Here is a 23,932-nt window from a genome sequence, read left to right on the forward strand (position 1 = left end):
CTTTCTTATCTCTCGCGTTTGATTCTATAAACCAGAAGAAGAGTTGTGCCTATATATGTAACCTATGGTTCACCGTATAACACATTGTGTGATTGCTTCAAATATTTCACGCTTTTATGGTATCAGCGACTGTCGCTCCTATGTGACCTCCCTCTACCGCTTCTGCACCCTAGCGGTAACAAAACCCTAGCCGCCATCACCACCCCCATGGCACAGGACGACAAGGCAGGCCAAGGAGGACATCTGCCTCCAAGCCAAGGAGGTCGCCCCCCGTGGCCACCAGGTGCCTGCTGATGTTGCATCAACGGGAGGAGGCCGACCGCACCATCGCCCTTGCCGTCGCGCTCGCCGTCACCACCCTCCACGCGCAGGCAGTGTCCGTCCTTAACATGCGCACCCTCGTGTCGATTGTCCTCTACCTCAACTCCGTGCACTACACCAAGTGGCACGGCCTCCATCTCGTCACGCTCGGAAATACGCCCTCACCGACCATGTGCTCTCCGACGACTCCTTCCCCACCCTTGCCCATTGGAGACACATGGGCTACATCGTCAAGTCTTGGTTGCTCGTCTCTATCTCTCACTAACTTCTTGAGATTGTGATGACCCCAAGTTGTACCACGTGCACTGCTTGGGTCATCAACAAGCAGTAGTTCCTCGGCAATTGTGAGACTCGTGCGTTGTACTTGGACGCAGAGTTCCAAAATTTTGTCTAGGGCAACCTCAACATCTCCGATTATTACCATAAACTCAAGAGCATGGCTGATGCTATGTGATTTGGGTGAACCGGTGCCGACCACACTCTTGTTCTGTCCATTCTTCGCGGCCTCAACGAGAAGTTCTCCTACATGGTGGCCTTGCTAAAATGACAGAAGTCGTTTCCCTCATTCATTGAGGTTCGCTCCAACCTCCTTCTTGAGGAGATCACAACGGCCAAGCCAGCAACCTTCCCTACCACCCTGGTCGCCGCTGCCTCCAGTGGCGCGCACACCATGGCCACCAACGGCTCCTTTGGTGCTAGCTCCTCCTCCACGACGTCAAGCGGTAACCGTAGCAATAACCGTTGTCGCCGCAACAACCACTCCAACACCAACAACAGTGACAGTGGCAATAACCAATGTCCTGATCACTTCGCAGTAGTATCAGAAAGCGCTACTGGCAAACTGAGTTCCATTGTCCGTAACTATGGAGTTCGGACTACCAACCGCACTACCAACCTACGTATGAACTTGATCGCTGCTACGATGGTGATCATCCTGATGGGCTCGACTTCGATCTACTTAGTGAATTTTTCAACTGCCACGAACAAAAATTCAAAACTATTGGGGGCTTTAGGGAACGGTCCCACGATATCGAGCCCCCAGATAGAGAAATGCCATGAGAGTGGTATGATTTGCAATGCTTGGGCTGGTAGGTTAGTATGTTAGTCATGGTACTAACATGATTCGTACCGTTTCACTAACTCATAAGCATCCTAAAAGGCTGCGGGACAATAAAATTCTTGCCAGAACATTTTTCCTACCAAAATGTGGTATGAAGCGTGGCTACTACATATGCCTCCATGGATATCAAAGAGCATTGTGCTCCCCTATTCTTGAGTGATGTATTTCAGTAAAAGAATGTTGCTCCCTCCGCGGTAAAGGCATCCCTCTACTAGGGAGTATATGCGGGCTCACCACGTGATCTTTTCTGCTGATAGGGACTGCTCGATTGTGAAGGTAGTTCAAGATCTGATCCATCCAGGTCATACCTAAATCAAGCAAGGCGATCACATGAGGGCCACCCGAGATCGACAACACTAAAGGAGGAGTTACCTCTAGTGCTCCGTTTCCAAGCGGAGCATCACCTTCACCTTGGCTTGAGACCACGGTGGATGATCGTGTGAGTCGTTCTTCAAAGATTCTAACTGGGACAGTTTTGCAAGAAGAAGCTAGATGGACCAGCTCATCAGCTAGAAAGTTGTCCTTGCGAGGGACATACCTGTCCTCAAAGACGATAAAGTGTCGCACCAGCTTTCTCACTTCAGAGAGGTATATCATCATTGTCGAATCAGAGCACTAAAATTCTTTTTGCACTTGGTTCATGACCAGTAGCGAGTTCCCTATTGCTAATAGGCATTTTATCCCAAGCGCGGAAGCAGCTCGTATTCCGGGCAAGAGGCCATCATATTCCATAATATTGTTAGTGGCTGGAAAACATAATTGAACTATATACCTAAGGATGTCATCGGTTGGTGAGGTCAAGACCATTCCAGCCCATGTAACTTCAGCGTAAACGACCCATCAAAGTGCATGGTACAGTGCTCATCTACCTCTGGTCATTGCTCCTGCTCGGGTTCAAAGGATGACCACATGGTCACAAAATCAACCAGCGCTTGAGACTTGATAGCCGTTCAGGGGACAAACAAAATACCAAACTCCCCGAGATCTACTACCCACTTTGTTATTCTTCCAGTTTCATCCCTATTGTGGAGAATTTATCTAATCAGAAGCACGGAGATTATCTTGATTTTATAGGCCTGAAAGTAGTGTCTAAGCTTGCAAGAGGCCATCAACATGGCGTATAGTAGCTTCTGAGCCTGTGGATACCAAGCCTTTGCGTCGTGTAAGACCTCATTGACGAAGTACACTGGTCACTGAAGGCCTTCTCTTTCAATGATCAGGGTTGTGCTCACGACCTATGGGGTAACTGCAGCACAGAGCAAGAGCTCCTCGTCTGGTCGAGGAGCAATTAGTACAGGAAGGGACGAGAAGTACCTTTTGAGATCCTGAAAGGCCATTTATGCTTTTGGTGTCCATAAGAAGTGGTCGATTTTCTTTAGGAACTTGAAGAACGGCATCCCCTTCTTCCCTATCCTCGAGATGAACTTGCTCAAAGCCACCATACACCATGCTAGTTTCTGGATTTTCTTTAACCTGGTCAGGGATCTCATCTAGTCGATGACTCTGATCTTGTCAGGGTTTGCCTCTATTCCTCGACTAGATACGAGGAACCCGAGCAATTTCCCTGATGGAACTCCAAACGTGCACTTCTCCGGGTTCAGCTTCATGTGCTACTTCCAAAGGTTGTCTAACATTTCTTGGAGATCCGCGAACAGGTCGTCCCTAGTTCTACTCTTGACGATCACATCATCAACATATGCCTCGATATTTCTGAAAGTGCATGTAAACCCCCTATGTGGGTTTTGGATAATTTATGACAAATGATTAAGAGACTAATAAGTTTAATGAGATTATGAAAAAGTTTTAGTCTAGTTAAAGATGTTAAACGATGTTGGCATCCCTCAAGAGGAAAAGAGAAGCGGCACATGGGTACTAAATAGTTTTAATTGATTTTATTTTTAAATTTGAGTATATATATGCCGTACTATCATGAGGGATGTGTTTAGATTATCTTGAGTATGTTTCAGTGCTCAAAGTATCATTTTATCTGAAAGATAAGAGACACAAATCAACCCACGATCATCGGGTTTTTCAAAGTTGCTCTGTGTTCTCGGAACCTCTGGGTGGAGCTCTAAGCAAGGGTGCTCGATTTGCTTTTTAAACCAACCCGGAAGTTTCAAGCTGGCCTGGAAGTTTTAGGTAGCCGAAACCTCCAGATTGAGTCTGGGCTGGGGTGCTCGGTTATGAACTCAGTGCTTAACCTGGAAGTTTTGGGCTGTCCCAAAAGTTTCGGGTGCCGAAACCTCCGGATTCTTTTCGAGCAGGGGTTCTCGGTTACTAAGTCTTGAGCTAACCCATAAGTTCCGGGTTAGTGCAGAAAAGCTACATAACGGCTAGTTTTTGGAGGTTGAGTATAAATACCCCCTCACGCATCCCTTCATTTGCTGCTGAGCAACAATGATTTAACACATTAAATAGCTCTCCCACTCCCTTAGGCATTAAATCTTGCAAGGTTTTGAGAGTTGGGTTGAGTGATTGAGTGCTAGTGAGCTCAATTTAAACCTTTGAGCACTTGAGTTCATCATCAAGATGGTCAATTTCGTGTTCGTTACTCTTGAAGCCTTGAGCTCCTAGATGGCTAGGCGGCGCCCGTCGAGCACCCAAGCTTGTGGAGTGCCATGGGACATTTGTGAAAGTTCATCCTCACATCTGCAAGGAAGGAGGACTTTGAGTAAGGCTAAGCTCGATCTTCGTGGTCGCTTAGTGAGAAATATGGTTGAAAGAGACCTGGTTCTTTATGAGCACATCAATGGAAACATAGGATCATTGGATTCGAACTTTGAGAAAAAAATTCTTGTCTCCTTTGTTGTTTTTGTGTTCTTTGTTGTTCTAGTTGACTTTTGGGTGATTTGCCATGATTTACGTGTTTGTGAGTTTGTGGCTGTAGGTGAAAGGTGGAATATGCTCTACACTTACTTTGGAACTTGTGGTAACAACTAGATTCAACTAGAAGTACATAGGTGTTGTTAGTTTTTGATTTTGTTCTGTTTAGTCGGAAAGTTCGGGTTGGACTCAGAACTTCCGATACGTGGAAGTTCTGGACTGAACCCGAAAGTTTTGGATTCTGTTAATCCGATGTGAAGTTTTTAATTTTTAGAAACACCTATTCACCCCCTCTAGGCGACATCTCGTGCATTTAATCTCCTACAAGGCTTCACCACTTGGAGAATTTGAAGATATCGACATCCAGGGAGAAAAGCCTGAAAAGTCCTAAGGATGATACATCGGGCGATGAAAAGAACAAGGGAGTTGAGATCAGTGAGACATTTTCTTGCACCAACAAGGACCTTTTTTGTCCTGAAATTACTCGGTGAGTCAAAGATGACGGGTAGCTTGATTCGCCCCAATGGTTTTGCTAAGGAGCCAAGGGTGATTCCAAAGAAGGGAGGAGAGGGTTTTAATGCACTCCTTGGAATCTGCATGGCGTCTAGCGCGTCGACGAAGAGGAGGTTGATGGAGCTCCCTCCATCGACCAGTACACGACCCAGACGGATGTTCTGCATCATTGGTTCAACCACGATAGGGTAGCGACTAGGGTGTTTGATCTGCGCAGGGTGGTCGGCCTGGCTGAAAGTGGGGTGTACCTCTGACCACTTAAGGCGTGGACTTGGGCCTGGAGTGGTCGCCCACACCTCATGGACCTCTGACTTGTACTCCTTATTTGAGGAATATGTTGCGGCGTCCTCAAAGATATTATGGACCATGTGATCGACCTGCTAGAAATCCAGTGCCGATTGATCGGGGTCGGCCCCGTCCTCACTATCGTTTCCGCACTTAGGATTGCGCTCCCCAAGCTCCTTGTCGATGATGCCCCACACGATCTTGCATTCAGTCAGGTCATAGGTGTCGGTACGGTGTATCAGGCAGTAGCCTCGGCACTTCCTTTCCGTCCTTTTTCTCGAAGCGCCGACACGGTTGGTCGATCTACTCGACCACCATGACATCGGGCGGTCCTGACTTGCGTTTGTTCTTCTTTTTCTTCTTTGGCCAACCCCCTTGGAAAATACGGGCTAGTAGGATGGTGGCTATAGCTTTGCATCGATCTGACACTCCCGAGCCTCAGCGGCCTCCGTGCACTTTTCGGTGAGCTCGAAGAGCTCAGTAGTGCTTCATACTTCCTTAGTGGTCAGCTTCTCGACAATCATCTGGTCCCTGACCCCCCTTCGGAAGGCTATGATCACAGACTCATCTATGATCCTTGGAATGGTATTATGTCACTTGGTGAAACGCTGGACGAAGTCTCACAGTGACTCGCCCTATCACTGTCTGACCTGATACAGGTCATCCTCGACACTTGGCTAGGCGTAGGTCCCCTGGAAGTTGGTAATAAACTAGTCGCACAAGTCCTCCCAGGAGTGAAACGACATGTAGAGGAGGTTTATAAGTTAGGACTAGGCTAAACTAGTCAAGCCGATCGGGAAATAGTTGGTCATGACTTTCGCGTGGCCTCCTGCAGAATGCACTATATTGGTATAGATATGCAGGAACTCCTCGGGATTGGTCGAGCTGTCATATTTTTTGGCTATGACCGGTCAGAACTTATCTAGCCAGCACACCTCTCGGAGCCAGGAAGCTAGGGCGTTGCACCCTATCCTGTAGGTGGGTCACTCACTAATGGGCGGCAGCACGTGCTTGGAGAGAGAGATGATGGTCTCGCGGCCCGAGTAATGGGTTGGAGGAATCTAACGCCTCCCTACGAGGGGCGGGTGAGTGATAGAGTTGTTTGTCCTTTTCCAGCTCATGTTGAGCACTATCCCCCTTCTCTCGGTCAGCTCTCTAACCCTGGATCACGCTGCAAATGTCATGTTGCCGAAGAAAAGGCAAGTCAGTGGGTTGGCTGTCCCAACGTGACAGGGGTCTCTGAGCATTTCCTACTGTGGAGAGAGCACTGGATCTTTCCTGCCGCGGGGCCTGTTGCAAGTCTTGATGATCACGACCTTCACCAACCCTTGCGACGGACGTGGCATTTGACGCCACGGTTTGGCATCGGGCAGTCTCAACCAGGAGGGCGAGGTCGTGCAACCAGGGAGCTATTGGCGAACACTCCGGTACTGCTACCACGGGTGGCTAAGAAGCATTTGCACGGTCTGCAGATTCTGTATAGGTGTCATTGCCTCGTAATCAAGCTGCCAAGCGCGGAGTGGTGACATATTGTGAGGAGGGGAGCCCCTAGCGTCCACATGGTGTGAGGGCCTAGGTGACGACGCTGTCACAAACTGCACCCTATGCGGGAGTTCATCTAGACGGTGTTGTAGTTACGGGTGCTATATCAGAGCACCTCCATGTTCAGTGTCGGGTCGTTTGCCTCTGGGCGTAAGGCCTAGGGCTCATTGACAGTACCTGAAGCATGAGTGCTTCCACTGCCCCCTGTTTCATGGCCAGCCATGCAAACTTCACGTTGAGTCTCAGAGCCTTTGTATTCTGATGTGTCCTTGCTTGGAGCACACCGATCTCATTTGGGTCGTACCCCATGATGAACACCTCGTGACGACCTGAGTCCTTAGATCGGGACTCAGCGGTTACCATAGATTTAGCCATGGGTAGCCCAATCAAGTTATCATCACTTACTGAAACGCGAAAACGCGCCCCTACCTACCGCGTCAACTGTTGAGAGCTAATCCTGACAATACTTCTGAGGTATACCGGGCGATGGGTGCATGATCAACATGTTCGGTGTGTGTGTATGAACTCAAGAACACCAGAGTTATCCAGGTTCAGACCTCTCGTAGGATAATAGCCTTATATCCTATGTATTCTTTTATAAATAGTATGAAACTGTTTACAGATGTGTTCCTCTCTTTCTTACAAACATTGTTCTCCTCTATTTATATAGCAGGAGTAGTGTGCATACAAACATACCGTTCCAACAACGTGGTCTAACCCTGATGAAACCAACTACCCCTAGCTAGGGTAGGCATGTAGACCATACATAGGTTGACCGGCTTGCCCTGTCCCGTCGCCCCATGCCGCATGCTCGCCTGCGATGCCGTCCCATCTGTCGTGCGGCACCATGTTTGTCTATATCGCCATCCTGTAGATGCTACGGGACGTGACACTGTCCATCTACATCAGTCAAGACTTTATTCGCTGGAGAGGGTGCTTGGGGAAGAAAACACTTGAGTAGATAGCATTTAATATGACTTAATAGGTTAAGATGAAATATCTTCCCTGCGACCAATGAGATTGGTCACAAGGCTTACCTCCATGACCAGGGAGGCTGGTCACGAGAGCCTTGCCTAGTCGTGCGATAGGGTCACGGTCTTTGAAAAAATATATACCTCTAACTGGCACTTCCTTATGCGGACTCCCCCTGATAGGGGACTACTTATTCAGTACACCGACAATACTTATTTTTGAATTCGCTGCATATGATATTTGAATAATATGATCTGTGAGGGCTACCTTTTTTTTTCCTGGGAGTCCATGTTACCACGAGTAGTTGCATCCATCTGCCAATTGTTAAATGTTTGTCAACGATTTGATATTTTGCATAATATCCTTGTCAGATGATAAGTATCGAGTAGTTAAAGCGCCAACGGATATTGAAGGTCGTGAAGGGTTATGTTGTGCATCAATTCATTATGGGAGCAAACTTCGGGTTTGGATCCTTGACGAATCGTGTGGTAAGATAGAGCGGGTGTTGAAGCATCACATTGACATTGAGCATATTGTCCCGCGTGTGATGGTCCACTGTGTACAAAATGAGAGACCCTGGATTTTACAGGATGCGAACAATGGTGAATACGATGGTCAACAATTGTTACAGGATGTTAACAACGATGAAGATGAGAACAACAATGCACTTGTGAAGAGTAGAGTTGAATGGGATTCCGACAATAATAATATTGTTGACAATGAATCTGAGGTTGAACAGAGCTTCACAACAAATATTACCTTCCATGGATTTCATCCCTACAAAGATGTTGTCTTCTGAGAACCTTTACAGTACACCATGATACTAAAAGGTTGAGAGTATTATTGTTGTGATTCAACTGTTCATTTGAGTAGGTATTATTGTAATTATCTTGGTACCCTTAGAGCAATTACGTCATTGGCTGACCGGACTTCGGATCACTGCCACCCATCATCGACCGGCCGACGGAGTGTGAAAATCATAATAAATGAAATGAACAAAACAAGTGAAAACTTATCTAAACAATAAACTAACATTTTGACCTTCCTTAATTAAACATATAATTTACAAGTTTTTTATTTTCAATCATACCCTTATGATACTCTTTAATAATACCTATGATACTGGTGGGCGATAAAGTATCATTAGAGCAATCTATAATACTGGATAAAGGAAATGAACGGCATACACTTATTTAGTTGTATTGTAAAAGTCTTCTGTCTTCTTGGGTGTTTCACTAGATAGAACAGTGGCCTATGATCTGAATACCTGCATAGCTCAGGATTTGGGTCAAGTAAGCCCAAAATACTACCAGGGTCCTGTGGCGATCATAACATCGTATTTCCTGTACACGCCTTGCTTGATGGCAGAGTTCCCTGAAAACAATTTGGAAGCTCAAGTTGAAGACTAGCATATTGGTTTCAAAGTGTTTGAACCCTATCATATGGAATTCTCGTGTTTGAGTCCCTGTTGTTTTAATTTTTGCTAGCTTATTAAGAAAAACTCCCATAAAAGCTTGCAATGCTGAATTGAAGGGCAATGTAAGAAGTGCTATGCTCCATTGGAATTCTTTTGTTAATTGAACGATCTATTAATTACAAGTCGTGGTATAGTTCATCTGCCATTCGTCTTAGCTGAAAGTAGGGTGGGCTTATTGCTATGAAAGGTGTAGGAATTCCATTAGCTTTGATATTAATGTCATAGATAGATTTCTAGTTCATCAATTTTTTCTTTGGTGGAGATTTCCAATGGATTAGGTTCTAGCTACAGAGTTCAGGAAAGAGGAGCAGTGCAATAAAGTCAGAACAATAAATAATTAGGGTTTCAATTCTTTGATAGCTTCATTCAGGAGCTCTTTTACGGTGGAAAATGATACTCACGGTTTAAGGTATTATAGATTAAATCTAACCATCTATTAGACTGGATATTTTCTTAATTATTTCCTTTAAGTGATTAAATTATGACCCACTGCCCTTTAGGGCTAATCTCGTCATTTTGGTAACCCCAAATCCCGTCCTCATCCACGACGGTAGGGCAGTGTGCGAGTCGCTCGTCGTCGTGCAGTACGTCGACGAGGCATGGGCGGGGGCCGGGCCTCCGCTCGCCCCATCCGACGCCTACGACTGGGCCACGGCTCGCTTCTGGGCCACCTATGTCAACGACACGGTATGATGCGTCGATTGCACTGGGAATCTGAGATAGCTATTTCCGTGTTGAACTGAAATCAGACGCTTTGCTTGCACGCTTGACGATGATTAGCAACTCCTGGATTGACTCCGTGCGATGTGCTTGCAGTTTTTTCCGTCGTGGAGGGCGCTGTTCAGGTCGACGACGGACGAGCAGAGAGCAGAGAGCAGAGGCGTTCAAGAACGCCATCCCTGTGGTGGAGACGTTGGAGAGAGCCTTCAGAGAATGCTCCAAGGGGAAGGCCTTCTTCGGCGGTGACATCGTCGGGTTCGTGGATGTCGCGCTCGGGAGCTTCCTGGTGGGGATCAAGGTGGTGAACGGCACCAACCTTCTTGACGAGGCCAACTTCCCGGGCCTGGCCGCGTGGGCGGAGCGGTTCTTTGCTGTGGACGCCGTGAAGGAGGTGATGCCGGACGCCGGGAAGGTTATGGCGCAGTACAAGGGGTTTCTGGTTAAATGGATTGCGTCTGCTGATCCCAGCTATGCTCACTTGGGTTGTGTTGGACATGTTGATTTGGATCCGAATCAGTAGGAGTTCAAACATCGTTCTTAGTACTTGTACTTCGAGAAGTATTTGGCGTCAGCTGAGTTACGATTTTGTCTAATAAGAACTGCAAAATGTTTTTTTAGATAAACTGCAAAATGGTTAGCCGTTGTTCAATGTGTCAGAATGCGAAATGTGGAGTGAAGTGAGAGGTGTATATGGACCAGAACACATTTTCCAGGTCGACCAAGCGCGGTTTGATTCGTTCATAGACCTATGATCCTTCGTTCGTGCCTGGTGTCACTGGGCAGGTAGCCCTCGGTGGCAAGCGCGGCGCGCCGTGCCCACCTTATCTGCCGCCGCCAAGGGGCCTCGGCCACGAGGCCTCAGTGATCTACCTCAAGTGCGCGTGAGGCCAGAACCCCGCCATCAGGTAGATGGTTAGGCCGTTAGGGGATGTGTTTGATTTGGCTTCTTTTGACAGCGCGTCGACAGGGAAAACAATGTTGTATAGCAGGAAAAAGGCAGAGCACAAGACCCAGCATGTTTGCAAAGTTTAGTTGGAACCCCGGTTCTAGCCAGTTTCTTCTTTGCTACTAGCAATAGATGAGCTGCATAGATACATGCAAGGAGAAAAAGGACGTGCCTCTTTCATCTGAAGGAGGTGGAAAAAACTGCAGGTGGCAAGCAGAGGCAACCACCATTCCTGTATGAACATGACAGTCTCATCAGCACCAACGATAGAGTTTCAGAGCAGTGATCAAAACGTGTCGAGGCCTCTTAAGGGCAGGCATATATACGGGTTAAAGAAACGCCATGAAGCACCTACCGAGTACGCCGCCGGTGCAGACATCCTGCCAATGGTGCAAGGAGGCGTCCACGCACGAGATCGCAATCATTGTGGCGAGGAGCAGAGGCGTAAAGACGACGCAGAGCTTGGCGACGTGCCCCCTCCGATCGAACACGGCGATCTTTCCGGCGAGATACCACGACAGGAACCCCAGGTCGGCGAATGACCCTGGGCACAGGAACAAGAACGGGTTGATTAACCGTTGTCGAATGTTACTATACCAGGTTTGTGACGGCAGCTCAAGTTTGGTGGTTAATCGATTGATGCGTGATTGCGACTCACATTAACTAGGTCGTCAAATGACCCTCCACAGCATCTGAAGAACCCTAGCACAATGAAGAACCCTAGCGCATAATGAACCAATCGATATGAATCCGTAAAAAAGATACAAAATTATGATTACTATTTTGTCCTATTTAAATTCAATTATTTACAAATTTACTACTCATTTTATTTCCCATAGCATCCTATGATACCTATAATACCTATAGATAATATCATAATACAAGAGACGATAAAGGGTATCATTAGATTGATCTAAACCGTCCGATCAAAAACTGGATGATGCATATTAATTGTTGTTCACCGTAAAAGTCCACTCATTCAGATTTACCGGCTGCACGTAAGTAGTGCGCAACTCTCCGAGTCGGACCGACAGAAGTAACAATAAACAGAGGAAAATCTACGGAGTTGAAGTTCAGCCGTTAGATTACAAGGAAAGGGTATCTCGCAACCGCTTTCCGATCTTCATAAGCAAACTCATATGGTCCCTATCTCCATAAGTTGGATACTTAGGATTTTGAGTTGCATATCCAGAAGATAACACGCTGCTGCCCATATAGCCATGGGATTATGGATATGACTGATTTGCAACCGATTTAGCTCTTTAGTTGAATCCTGAGTTAAAAGTCCAGAAGATAAGATATTGTGTGGATGGTCGTGAGGTAATTGGTATGCTCGATTGTTTACCAACTGTTAGTGTCTAGTGGTTTGAGAGCAGGGAGCAGATACCTGAGTTGAAACAGTTGTGGATGGCTCACTCTGACCGGTCATGATGCATGGCTGTGGTGCCTCCAAAATTTTCATTTCCCAAGGGCATCGACACGTTTGGGTGTGCCTTAGCACTGGGTTGTACAACTGTGTGCATGCCTGTAGGAGTAGAACAACTTCTTTCAAACTACTGAGATGGCGGTAATCACTGGAATGGGGAAATTCTGGAGTCAAAGCTTCCTTTGTCTAGACGACAGCTCAACGCATTATTATCTTTATCAATAGGCGACAAACACAAGAAAAGGAACGCTTCCCAGAAGCAAACTCATACAGTAACCGTAGTCTTGCTTAACATGCTTCTACCTCGGTCATAAATACTTGTTGATTTTTATTTTTTACGGTTTTCAATATATAACTTTGATTATTATGCTCTATTAGAATATAATTATAATATCTAATAAAAATATAATATTATAAAAGAATTTTTTAAGATAAATTTACACATAATTTTTATGTTTCTAAAATAAATATTCTATAAGCTATTGATGGACAAATTTTTAAAAATTTGATCAGATCTAATAAAAATATAATATTATAAAAAAATTTAAGACAAATCTACACATAATTTTTATATTTCTAAACTAAATATTTTGTAAGCTATTGACGATTAAAGTTTTAAAAATTTGATCGAATCTTGATAAAGTGATAAGTATTTATAACCGAAGAGCGTATTATGTAAGCATTAGTTCACCATTACACGTGGCATTTCTATTTGACTGAACTTCAGTTCTATTTTATTCAGCCACATATTTCAACCTGTTCTAGTGGATAGCGTTGCAGTAGGTACTGTTGGCGGCAGCATCCAGCTGGTCGAATTTGAACCCGGGCTGCTAGATCAACAGGTTTAGAGCGTTGATGGCATCAGCTGGACCCTTGATCCCATCTTCTCTTAGTTTTTTTAGCCAAAAGGATACTCCCCGTTTTTATTGAAAGCGCCAAATAACAAGTCTGTTACATATTAGGGTTACCGGTTACTCAAAAGCATAGCAAGAAAGAGCAAACGAAAGCTATCCAATTACATGATCATCACGTCCGAGATATTGTTTGACAATGGATGACAGTTTTGCATCCAAACAGCACCCTTGTTGAAATATGTTCGATCTTCTCCTTGTCATTCGGTTTCAATAGGAGCTTCCACTTATGCAAGTAAGACATACCAGCATAAACAATATCAATAGGTTGATTAGAAAAAACTTTTTGGATAGCCCTCTTGTTCCTTGTGCTCCAAAGAGCTCAAGCTAAACTTGTAAATAAGAGAAGACCTAATTTGTAATGCACACTAAAAATATCTGCGATCCAATCTTGCAGCAAATTGCCAACAAAATTTGGCTGACCCTCCCGCCAAACACTTCGGCTAAGATACACAACACAAAACCCATCTTCTCTTAGTTTCGGGTCCCTATTCCACGTTCCACTTCGGTTCCATTCCAGGAGCGCCTTGGACATGGGCGCCCAGAGCACAACCAAGCCGACCTCTTGTCGGTCAGCCTGGCGCCCTGTTGGACCGCGAAGTGAATTGTCTTGAACCTGGCGGCCTCTGCGATTATCACACAGAGCCTTGCCAGGCCGATTCCGAGCTGTGCGTTGTAGTTTTTGTTGTTGGAGAGCTCGTACCTGGCCTCTGCGATTATCACACAGAGCCTTGCCAGGCCGATTCCGAGCTGTGCGTTGTAGTTTTTGTTGTTGGAGAGCTCGTACCTGGCCAGAAGCCGCACAGCATTGAGGGCGTCCGCCTTGTTCATCTCGTACCGCACCAACGCCTTGCGGCCGCCTTCAGCGAAGAGGAGAGAACCGTAGTTCTCATTCAACGGGGTGGAGGCCGGGATGATTCCCTAAAAACGGGAAAAGGCAAACCACCTTCTCCTGTTGTTTGCGAATCTGGCGATGTAAATGTTGTCGTTTCTTACCGCGATCGTCGTCTGCGCCTGAGGGTTCTGCCGAAGAGTTGCAGCAGAATCCACCGAGGTGGCGCCGTATCGTATGTCTGCAGGACCAGGGGATGCCGCACATGACCCGTTGGCTCGCCAGCACATTGTGAAGGTCCTTCTGGAATATGTAGTAGGTCCCACGACCGCGAGAAGTCGAAAGCCAGCTCAAAGGCCGCCGGCTGACGCCAGTCATTGAGGAAAGCACCTGAAGCACTTGCCGCTGCGTACTGCGAGTTTCGCGGCGCCAGCAGTACAGGCTGAAGCCGTGGCTGCCAAGCATGCTGATCCTATTAACGGCTTGGCGAGGAGGGCGACCATGTTGCTGGACTAGCTACTGGCTAGTAGTCTATTTTATCTCGTTGCGCCACCGCCACAGAGTATACATGACCAGAAGCCACAATCTGTTAAGGGCGGCCACCGTGTTCATGTCATACCACGTCAAGATCTTGTGTAGGGGTGGTAATTGGATCTATGGGTTCGGGTACTCACGGGTTTTGTACCTGATGGGTCTGGATTCGAATCTAATTTTTTACTCACAGGTCTGACGGGTCAGGTACTCGAAATAGATCGAGTCAGGTTCGGGTTTTTAATCTCACCCACGAATGCTCACGGGTCGCACGAAATCAATTTCCAATTTGTAGATTTGTCATGAGGTCCAACCCAACTCCCACGACCCACTACACATGTGATACATTCACGCACGTATGCAACCGCCGTCTCCTATGCTTAGCCCATCAGCCGCATGCCCGCAACAGGCTCTTGCCTCCTGGCTGCCACCTCTGCGTTGCCTCCCCGTCACTATCGCCTTCCCGCCAATCGCCCTCCCCACTGCCCGACAACCACCATCGCATCCCTGCCACACTGCCCGTCCTCCCTGCCACCCGGTAACCACCGCTCAGCCTCCTTGCCACCACCATCACCTCTCTACCACTTGGGGGAATCTCTCTAAGCTCTCGATTGGGGGTGGACGAGCAGCGAAATAGTGGCGCGACGGCTGGGTGGTGGAAGGGGTGCTGGACTTGAGGAAGAATGTGGCGGTGGCTCGATTTGGCGGGGAGGAAGGTAGGATCTGGTCAGATAAGGCCACAACAAACATCCTCCATGCCCCTTGGGGGTTAGCAGGGGTGGATCCGCGCTCGGGCTCATCGGATTCGGTCGGTGCTCAACTAATTTGGCGATAGCATGTCAGTTTTGGCCAGCGGCATGCTGCGCTCTCTCTGATGTTGCTCGGCTCGATGGCAATGAGGGAGGGGAAGGGGGAGAGAGACAGCAGAGAGGGAAGCTAGGGGTAAGCTGGCTCAACGTTGGGCCACAGTAAATGGAATCCCGCCGCAACCATCACGTCCGTGTCGCCCGCAGCACAAATGGAATCCTTAAACCCGGCGGGTGCAGGTTCGGGTACCAGTTTTCACTCGTTTTTCATTTCATGCGTGTGTCAGGTTGCAACTTGTGGGTTTCGAGTCGAGCATGGTTTTGCTCCACCTAGTCCTGACCCGACTCGTTGCCACTCCTAGTCTTTGTGGCCGCTGGCAATGGCAGATTCAAGGCTGTAAAGTAGAGGAGCCCTTCCTCTTCTTTCTCTTACCCTTCCTCTTCCATGCCAAAAAATGAAAGGGGCTTCCAAGTGCTAGGGCCAGGGGGCATAAGCCCTACTGGTCTGATGCATGTCCCCCTCCCATATGGATCCGCCCTGTTGGTCTGGTAGGAAGCCAACTGTTTAGTTGATTTTGGTAGACTGTGTAGCCCAAGCTGGTGTAAACTTTTGCAAAGATTAGTAGGAAGCCACCTGAAACTTTTGTCCATTTCCACACAATCGACCAAGTGCTTATTTATTGTTCTCGTTGTATTATAAAAAATGTATTCATCAATTTTATTTCTACATTAACATACATGACTAAGTGAGGCATGGCATAACACATGCATGCGTTTTAGTAAGAGCAAACTTGTCCATTTTATTCATTGTGTTGTGCAAGGGACAGAAATTATATCAGCTGAAATCCCAAAAAAAACTAGATGAGCTATCAATTAATCCCGATCCTTTATTGCAAGATATAATTATCTCCATAGAGGTAACACATAAGTACTTAATAATATTTATACCAAGAAAGATATCTTAGTGTTGTTGTAAGAGAGGATTTGTAAGCTTTTATGGATTTTTTTAATTTTGAATGTGAATTCATATTATTTTGAAGCAATAAACAAAGATTGCGGATTATAAGATCGTAAAGATTTATGATAGTGTTGTAACCAAAAACACACTAGTTTGGATTGTCCTCTTCGGTACAGTACATGGCCGAGGCATGCTCTGGCCCAACCTTCTTTTTTTCGTCCTCGGCTCAGTTCAGCACCCCGGCCTGCCCTCCTTTATGCGAGGCTGCACTTGACCCTGTTCTTACACAAGGCATAACGGAGCAGCCGTTTCCCTAGCTCCGCTCCACATTATGTAGTAAACGAAGTCCAGCAATGCCACGTTAAAGGCTTAAGCTGTTTTACCTTTGTTACCAGTGGGTCTAGCTTGATTTCAATTCTTTGCATTATCAAGTGAATTCAAATGAGCTACTGAAGTGTTCCAGCAAACATATATTTAGTTCTCTACGGCATTACAGTCGAACAGAAGAACCTACGTCGAAAACAACAATGCTCATAAGTTATAAATAGGCATCCGTCTCTGCATTGGAGTGACAGTACAGTTTTCAACAGCTGCTGTTGCTGAACGAAACCGCAAGTGAAATGCTGCATTAGAACAGCACAGTTTAAGTCAGAACGCAGCTTACAAGTACTATAACACAGCCTCGCCTAATCTACTGCTGTAGGCGCAACACCCAGTGTCCTAGTTCAACTGTTACTTGGGGGCATATATGCAAAATATCGCCTGACCAGCGGCCAGCAGGCACCTCATCGTCAGCCAGACAACCAAGGTGCTGCGGCAAGCAAAAGGAGCAGCAGAGCATTGCGGCGGCTCTTAGCTGGTGAGCGACGAGAGCATTCCGCCCCCGCTCTTCGTGGGTACCACGACCTCCCAACCAGGGCCTTTCAGAGGCATAAGTGGCGCGGCATCAGTAGCACGAGGTGGTCCGGACAGGTCGCTCCGGTCCATCAGCTTCAAGAGGTCTTCTTCACTAATGTCCGTCTGGATCATCCTATCTGCCTCGTCCTGCTCGTCCCTGAGCAGCGCCAGCATCTCCGCCTCCTGCATTCCCATGGGGGGGAAAACGTTATCAGCAACGATTTTCCAGCGCAAATTCACTTTGTTGTCATCTGTCGTTTTTGTTGTTCCCAATCTGAAGAAACAACTACTGATATATCTGTACTTAGGATGAAACTATTACATCTAAGGCGTTAGGCTTCACTCTTTCTTGTTCAAACTGCCCCTTCCCTATCACCACATGCTCTAGCTTCAACTTTCCAAAAGCTTTTTTGATGATCCGTCCCTAAAACGATGAAAAGATGAGAAAAATTAATAGAGAAAGCCAAGCATGAAGTCTGAAAATACAGATCACCGAACCGCACCTCAACAGAATGTGATGTTGCCAGTCTATACACATGCACTGGCCGTGTTTGACCAATCCGGTGGCATCGATCCATGGCCTGCAGATCCATCTGAGGGTTCTGGAGGATGAAGCAATAGTACAGCGTATTAGAACTATGACTGTATGACAGGTAATTGAGGTACATAACAGCAAGAAGGCAAGAAGGCCCATAGCTACATGTACAACCAGCACCCCAGGAAAACAGTCCAAACAAGATCGCATGCCGCAAGAATGCGTCTTTTAATTAATGAACATGCTAGCATATGAACATTCTATCTGATGGAGTATTACAGTGTAACTCTCATGATAGATAGAGAATTACCCAGTCACTGTCGTATAGGATACATGTATCAGCAGAAGTAAGGTTGATACCAAGCCCACCAGCCCGTGTGCTCAGAATGAAGATATTTAAGCTGCTGTTCAAGTCATTAAATTCTGCTATCTGAAACAGAAAATAGTAGCAAACGAACTTGTGAGGAAGCGATAGTCATAGACAACTTGTGAGGAAACGACGGTCATAGACAACTTGTGAGGAAACGACGGTCATAGACAACCATCAAGCAGTGAAGCAAGCAACCCGAAAGCACTATAAAGCAACATAAACTTTTTAGAGTTTACGCAATGACATAGCGTTGCGCTTCCAAGCTACACCATCTGCTTCTCAGATATCATGGCAGGGGAGAAACTGGTGCAGTGGCCAACTAAACAATTTGCTATATATTGGGTGTTAAATGAGCATGCTGATAGGGAATGTGAAACAGTATCATGGACATATTATTATACAATGTCTCCCGATCACCAAAGAATACAATTATTGAGGGTTTTCGGTTATATTTTGAGAATGTGCAATTTAACACAAGTACCTTCCGAACTGTGCAAGTAAGTCATTAACACATGGTGTAATGTCACATGCCAAATTCTTGCTCATGCACCCAATTAGTAAAGTAGAGAAATGTTGGCCAGACTAGCACATTACCTGCCGCCTCCTCTCGTCCAACTTAACACTACCATCAATTCTGCAAGCCTTGAGGCCTTTTGAATCTAGGTAATACTCAATAATGTCCAAAACTTTTGTCCATTGTGAGAATATCAGAACCTACAAATATATATCAATTCTAGTTGAGATCCGAAAGATCAGAAGGTAAACATGTGCTACATGTGCATGAATATAAGCCCAGCTAAAAACACAATATGACAAGAGGATAAACCATATACCTTGTGCTTTTGCGACAGTAGGGAATTCAGTAGCCTGTCCAGAAGCTGAAACTTGCCACATTGTTCTAGAAGCTTATTCACAGGTGGATACAGGCCTGCAAAAACACAAATAGATGACAATGTAAAGAAAAGTCAGGAAACAAGAACATTAAGTTAAAAATGGGACAAACTTGTTGATCCGAATGCAGATTCCAAAAGATCAGGGTGGGTGCAATTCTTCCTCAGCTGAATAAAGAGATTATTTAGCTTTGCCTTAATGCCAGGTCTCTGCAACACTACAGTACAAAAAATTTGTCTTAGAGGGCTATTAAATTATTTATGCAGTGGTCTGTAAGTCCACAAGAATATATGCAAATGTAATACCAATATCTGATTCTTCATTCAAGTAGACATCAAATGTTTTCTCAACCAAGTGATCCTGAATTCGCTTCTGATGTTCAGTCATGTTAGCATAAATGATTATCTCTTTCTTTCGTGGAAGCATATGCTCTACATCCTCCTTCATCCGCCTTAGAAGGAATGGACGCAAAATGGCATGAAGCTTCGATACAACATGGACCCTTCTTTTCTCCTCAGTTTCTTCTTGTTCTTCATTTCCTTTCACAGAAAAATCAAACCTTCAAGAAGATAGTTGTCAGCGCAACAGAGGCAGAACAAACCAAATATAATACATGGAATATTTAACAACAACGAGCATTATGGATGGTGATGAAACTGATAGGTGCACTTCAATCTTCTTTTTGTGGAATATTCCAAGTTTAAAATCTATCATAGGCTTTATGAAGAACAATACTGAAATATCTCAATATGTAATCTACAAGAGGAATTTAATGTGTTTCAAGAGTAGAACTATAACTATGGAATTGCTAGATTCATGCATGGTGATGGAAATGATGCACTTGTGTACTTTTAACAGATTGTATTGCATTGGTTTACCACACAATGATAGATTTTAAGGACCAGAAACCAATCCTTCAAAAAATCATGACAGATCAAGCAACTGTTCCATCGATGATTTGGTCCATACAAATCAGCGAAGTTATCAAGACAAGATCAGGGCAGTGGAAGAGAAAAACTAGATGAAAGTGCCAAATGCTACATTGGAAGGTTCAAGTAAATTATTATTAGAATCAATACAAGGCAACTCACTGATGAACACAAAAAGTGCCTCTAGTATTTTGGTATTTGCACCTCAGTGCTGAAAGTTGGGACTACAAATGGAAGGGCATGTATAAAAGGACAAATGGGAAATGGACAGTGGTGAAGTGACCCAGTGAATCATACCATGATTCAAATTCCTTATTTGATGAGAAAATATCAGGCAAAATAAAGTTCAATAGTGACCAAAGCTCTGCTAGATTATTCTGAAGGGGTGTCCCAGTCAAAAGTAGCTTATTTTCCATCGGTATGCGCTTGATCTCCCTCAATAACTTACACTTAGAATTTTTCAACCGATGTCCCTGGTGGAAGAAGAATGGAACTGTCATGTAAATACAAAAAAGGGCAAAAGCAATACAAGGGTGATAATTTAGAGTATGTGCTTTTCCATTACCTCATCCACAACAACATACTTCCACTTATAGTGAGCAAGAAATTTAGCATCTGACATGGCCATCTCATATGAAGTCACTACTATCGGAAAATCAGGGCCTACAGTTTTGGGCATGGATTTTCTTCTTATCTCTGCCCGGGCCACTTTATCTCCATGATAAATGATACTAGCAAGAGAAGGAGTAAACCTGAAATCAAGCGTCTTAACATTAGACATCGATGACAAGGACGGTAAAAGAAAACCCTGGATAGTTACCTTGAAATCTCATTCACCCAATTCGAGAGAGTGGACAGAGGTGCGATTATCAAGTATGGACCATGCATGCCTTTCCCTTTCAGATGAGCAAGAAATCCAATTGTCTGAATTGTTTTCCCAAGGCCCATTTGATCAGCCAGTATCCCATTCAGTCCATTCTGCCACAATGATATTAGCCACTTCACACCCTTTATCTGGTATGACTTCAATTTTCCGCCAGTCAATAATGGCACAAGATTGGCCTGCTCTTTTTCCCACCTTTCTTCTTCTGAGAGAGTACAATCATCAGCAAGTCGATCTTCGCAAGATCTTGTAAGCATGGCTGCCACTGCCTTCTTAGCCTTCTTCTGAATAATAATTTATTTTGGTTGTCAGAACTAATAAAAAATTAACATAGGGTTTAACCAATGAACAATATTTATTTGTCAACCTTTTCCTCCTTATATATTAACTTGGAGGTCATCGCCAGAAAATTTTTGAAATACGTTTCATAATTGTATAGCCATTAGATCAGTAGACGTCAACAAGTCCAAACAACTCAAACAAACCATAGAACAGTGTCCTGATATCCTGACTCTTACTAAGGAATGCAGCTGCGCTCATACTGCAGCCATCCTTGAACAACCCTTTCAGTCACACATTATGAGTTTATGAACTACAACAAAAGGACGCTACAACTGAAACATGATCAGCTCAGCACCATCCTTAGCATAATTCTGCCATCAACACATGCTTCAACACATACTAACTTACTATTGGTGCAAGCCCAGATGAGCAGGCTAGACATAGTATTGTAATAGCACATCATCCACATCATCCATCTATATGAAGACAGAGAAACTGTGCATACTAGCAAATTACAAAAGACGGAGAATAATATATGAAGTCTGCACTCACACCATTGTACTGTGACACAGCATTTGCTTTCCTCTTTCGGCCACGTCCTTTCTTCTTCTCTTCTACTGGTGGCTCTTCAGGTTGAGTTTCAACACCTTCCTGCTTAATCAGGCAACACCACAAAAATCAGCAAAAAAGCAAAAATAAAAAGAACAAAAAAAAAGTCAGCGCACAGTGAGACTCATACATCAGTGATTTGATCCATCTTCTCAAGTAGAAACTCTGAAAAGAGTTGTGTCTTCGTCAGCAGCTCATCTAACTTGCTATACCGTGCCTCAGGATCAAAAGCGAGTCTTGCAGCTTCTTCCCTCTTCCTGGCTTCCTCTTCTTCCTCTGCCTTAATCCGGGCCTCCTCAAGCTGTTCTTCTTCCTTTTTCATCGCCTCTGTGATCAAGGACGCATCACCATTCTTGGCCTCAAGGTCAATAGGTAGAGATGAACTTGCATCCACGAAATCATCAGCTTTCTCCTCCTTGACGGGCTCCAATAGTTGTTCTTCCTCCTTCACTGCCTTAATGAAAGGAAGTGCACGACCGCTGCTGCCGTCGAACTCAACAGGCAGGGGTGAGCTTGCATCCACAAAATCATCAGCCCTCTCCGCATGCTTAATTGGCTCAGTGGCAAGGGAAGCGTCCCCATTCTTAGCTTCAGAAATTTTCTAATTTGCATAAAACCATCACATCAGCAACTATGTTCGGGCCAAGAATTAGAAATGTTTGGAAAACTTCGGCATGCAAAATACACAAATCTGCAGGCCAAAGAATCACCTCGTCGTCCAGAACGGATTTAGGAGAATCCGCCGTGGTGGCGGTGGCGGCGGCTTCCACCTTCACTCCGTTGGCCACGGCAACCACCATCCCTTCTAACATAAGCCGCCACCAGATTAATCCCTGCTATTTTTAAAAAATTAGCATAAAAAATCAGCCAACATCCAGAACCATAACAAACATTTTACTACTACTTCATCAGATCAGTATCACCTCACCAAGAAGAGGCTAAAACCCTAAACCCAGACATCCAATCCAGCAGCATAAACACAACATACTGCGAGAAAACTAGCAGAAAACCTCCCAACTTTGTAGAAATCGCTTTATCCGATAAAAAAAAGCGCATTCACCAAAATCTCCCAACTTTTATCCAAAAAAAAAAAAGAAATATTTCCCCCAAAAAATCTCTTTCGGACAACTTCACCGATGAAACGTCGGACGAGAACACGCTGGGAAAAATCATACCTTGCGACTTAGGAGTTAGGACAGACGTGTGTTCCTAAAAAACGCAAATTAATCCGAATAAAAACAATGCCGAGAAATGGGAGGGGCTAGAGGAACGGGACGAGGGGACTGGCCCTAGTATATTTTAGAGGACGGCGAGGGCTCTCGCTTCTCGGGAGGAGAGAGGGCTTCAGGCGGGAAAGTGTGGGGGGAGAGACAGGACGAATGGCACTGCACTTGCGGATTATTTACTGCATTGCCACCAGGGGTAAGGGTACCTCGTGTGGGCACACATCTGCAGTGGGGCGTGCAGGGGGTATTCCCGTAATTTGTGTCGCTGGGACCATTCAAAGTTTCAAACTGCGTTACTGCTGGCCTGCTGCGCGAGCCGTTGCTCGTCTGTTCTTCACCACTGTCCATGCTGGTCCACCTCTATGGCCCCACGTGTCAGTGACGGGGGTTACAGGCATTGCGTGTATGGATGGGGAGTGGTGGCTCGCAAATGGGAAGCACGCACGCCTCAGCGCCTGCCTCGATCCCCGCCCAGGGGATGGTACGGCCCCTCCGTCAAAAATACCAGGTCCACTGGACCGTGTCTTACTGACATGTGGGTCGGCCGTGTCAGTCTGCGGTGGAACCACGGCGGAACGGGTCTACGTGGTTTGAACGAGTGGATGGTGCGGGGCGTGTGCTCGTACGGCGCACGTAACAAGCTGCGCGGGGTGTGAAAACTGAAAACCATCGAAGTAATGACCTTTCCCTTTTGTTGGTCGTTTCGATGGCTGCGCCGGAGTAAATGGACATTCTGACCGTTGGAGCTTGGGGCCGGCAATACTCTGAATTCTCCTAGCCCGGTTCATATTGGAAGCGGTTCCTTTGAGTTAACTGAACATGGGATTTCATCGCTGCTCATTAAGAGTTGTAAATGTATTCATAGTTTGAATCGAAGGATTTTATCAGAATTCCGGAGAAATTTAAATGCCTCCTGAGTTTCCGAAGATAATACAAAGCCGCAGATGCTGCATCCTCCATCGCTTGGTGAAACGTCCTATCAAATGCAATAAGAAGAATAGAAAAGAATGCTAGATGAGAGATACTCCTACTGCACTTTATTTTCCAACGGCAAATGCAGCATACTCCATCGCTTAGGTGAACGTAGCTAGCAACAGAAAGAACCCACGAGATAGATAGCTCACCCC

The 23,932-nt window shown here is 45.6% G+C and overlaps 1 protein-coding gene and 1 pseudogene across 1 annotated transcript; one reads left to right on the forward strand and one right to left on the reverse strand.

Annotated features, from left to right (window-relative positions):
• Positions 1–293: 293 nt before the first annotated feature.
• On the forward strand, positions 294–10,371 carry LOC133914570 (probable glutathione S-transferase GSTU6; annotated as a pseudogene).
• A 6,327-nt stretch (positions 10,372–16,698) lies between these two features.
• Positions 16,699–22,954, reverse strand: LOC133915559 (ATP-dependent DNA helicase DDM1-like). The gene is made up of 15 exons (XM_062358768.1): positions 22,755–22,954; positions 22,290–22,412; positions 21,710–22,180; positions 21,523–21,621; positions 20,626–20,972; positions 20,371–20,557; positions 20,103–20,278; positions 19,182–19,435; positions 18,989–19,093; positions 18,819–18,913; positions 18,580–18,699; positions 17,926–18,045; positions 17,584–17,682; positions 17,403–17,504; positions 16,699–17,263 (listed from the first exon to the last, which is right to left on the reverse strand). Exons 2-15 carry the CDS (start codon positions 22,389–22,391, stop codon positions 17,036–17,038), a joined length of 2,505 nt encoding a protein of 834 aa, XP_062214752.1. The 5' UTR covers positions 22,392–22,412; positions 22,755–22,954; the 3' UTR covers positions 16,699–17,035.
• Between the last annotated feature and the right edge of the window lie 978 nt (positions 22,955–23,932).

Source organism: Phragmites australis, chromosome 4, assembly GCF_958298935.1.
Source record: "Phragmites australis chromosome 4, lpPhrAust1.1, whole genome shotgun sequence".
Classification (NCBI taxonomy): Eukaryota; Viridiplantae; Streptophyta; class Magnoliopsida; order Poales; family Poaceae; genus Phragmites; species Phragmites australis.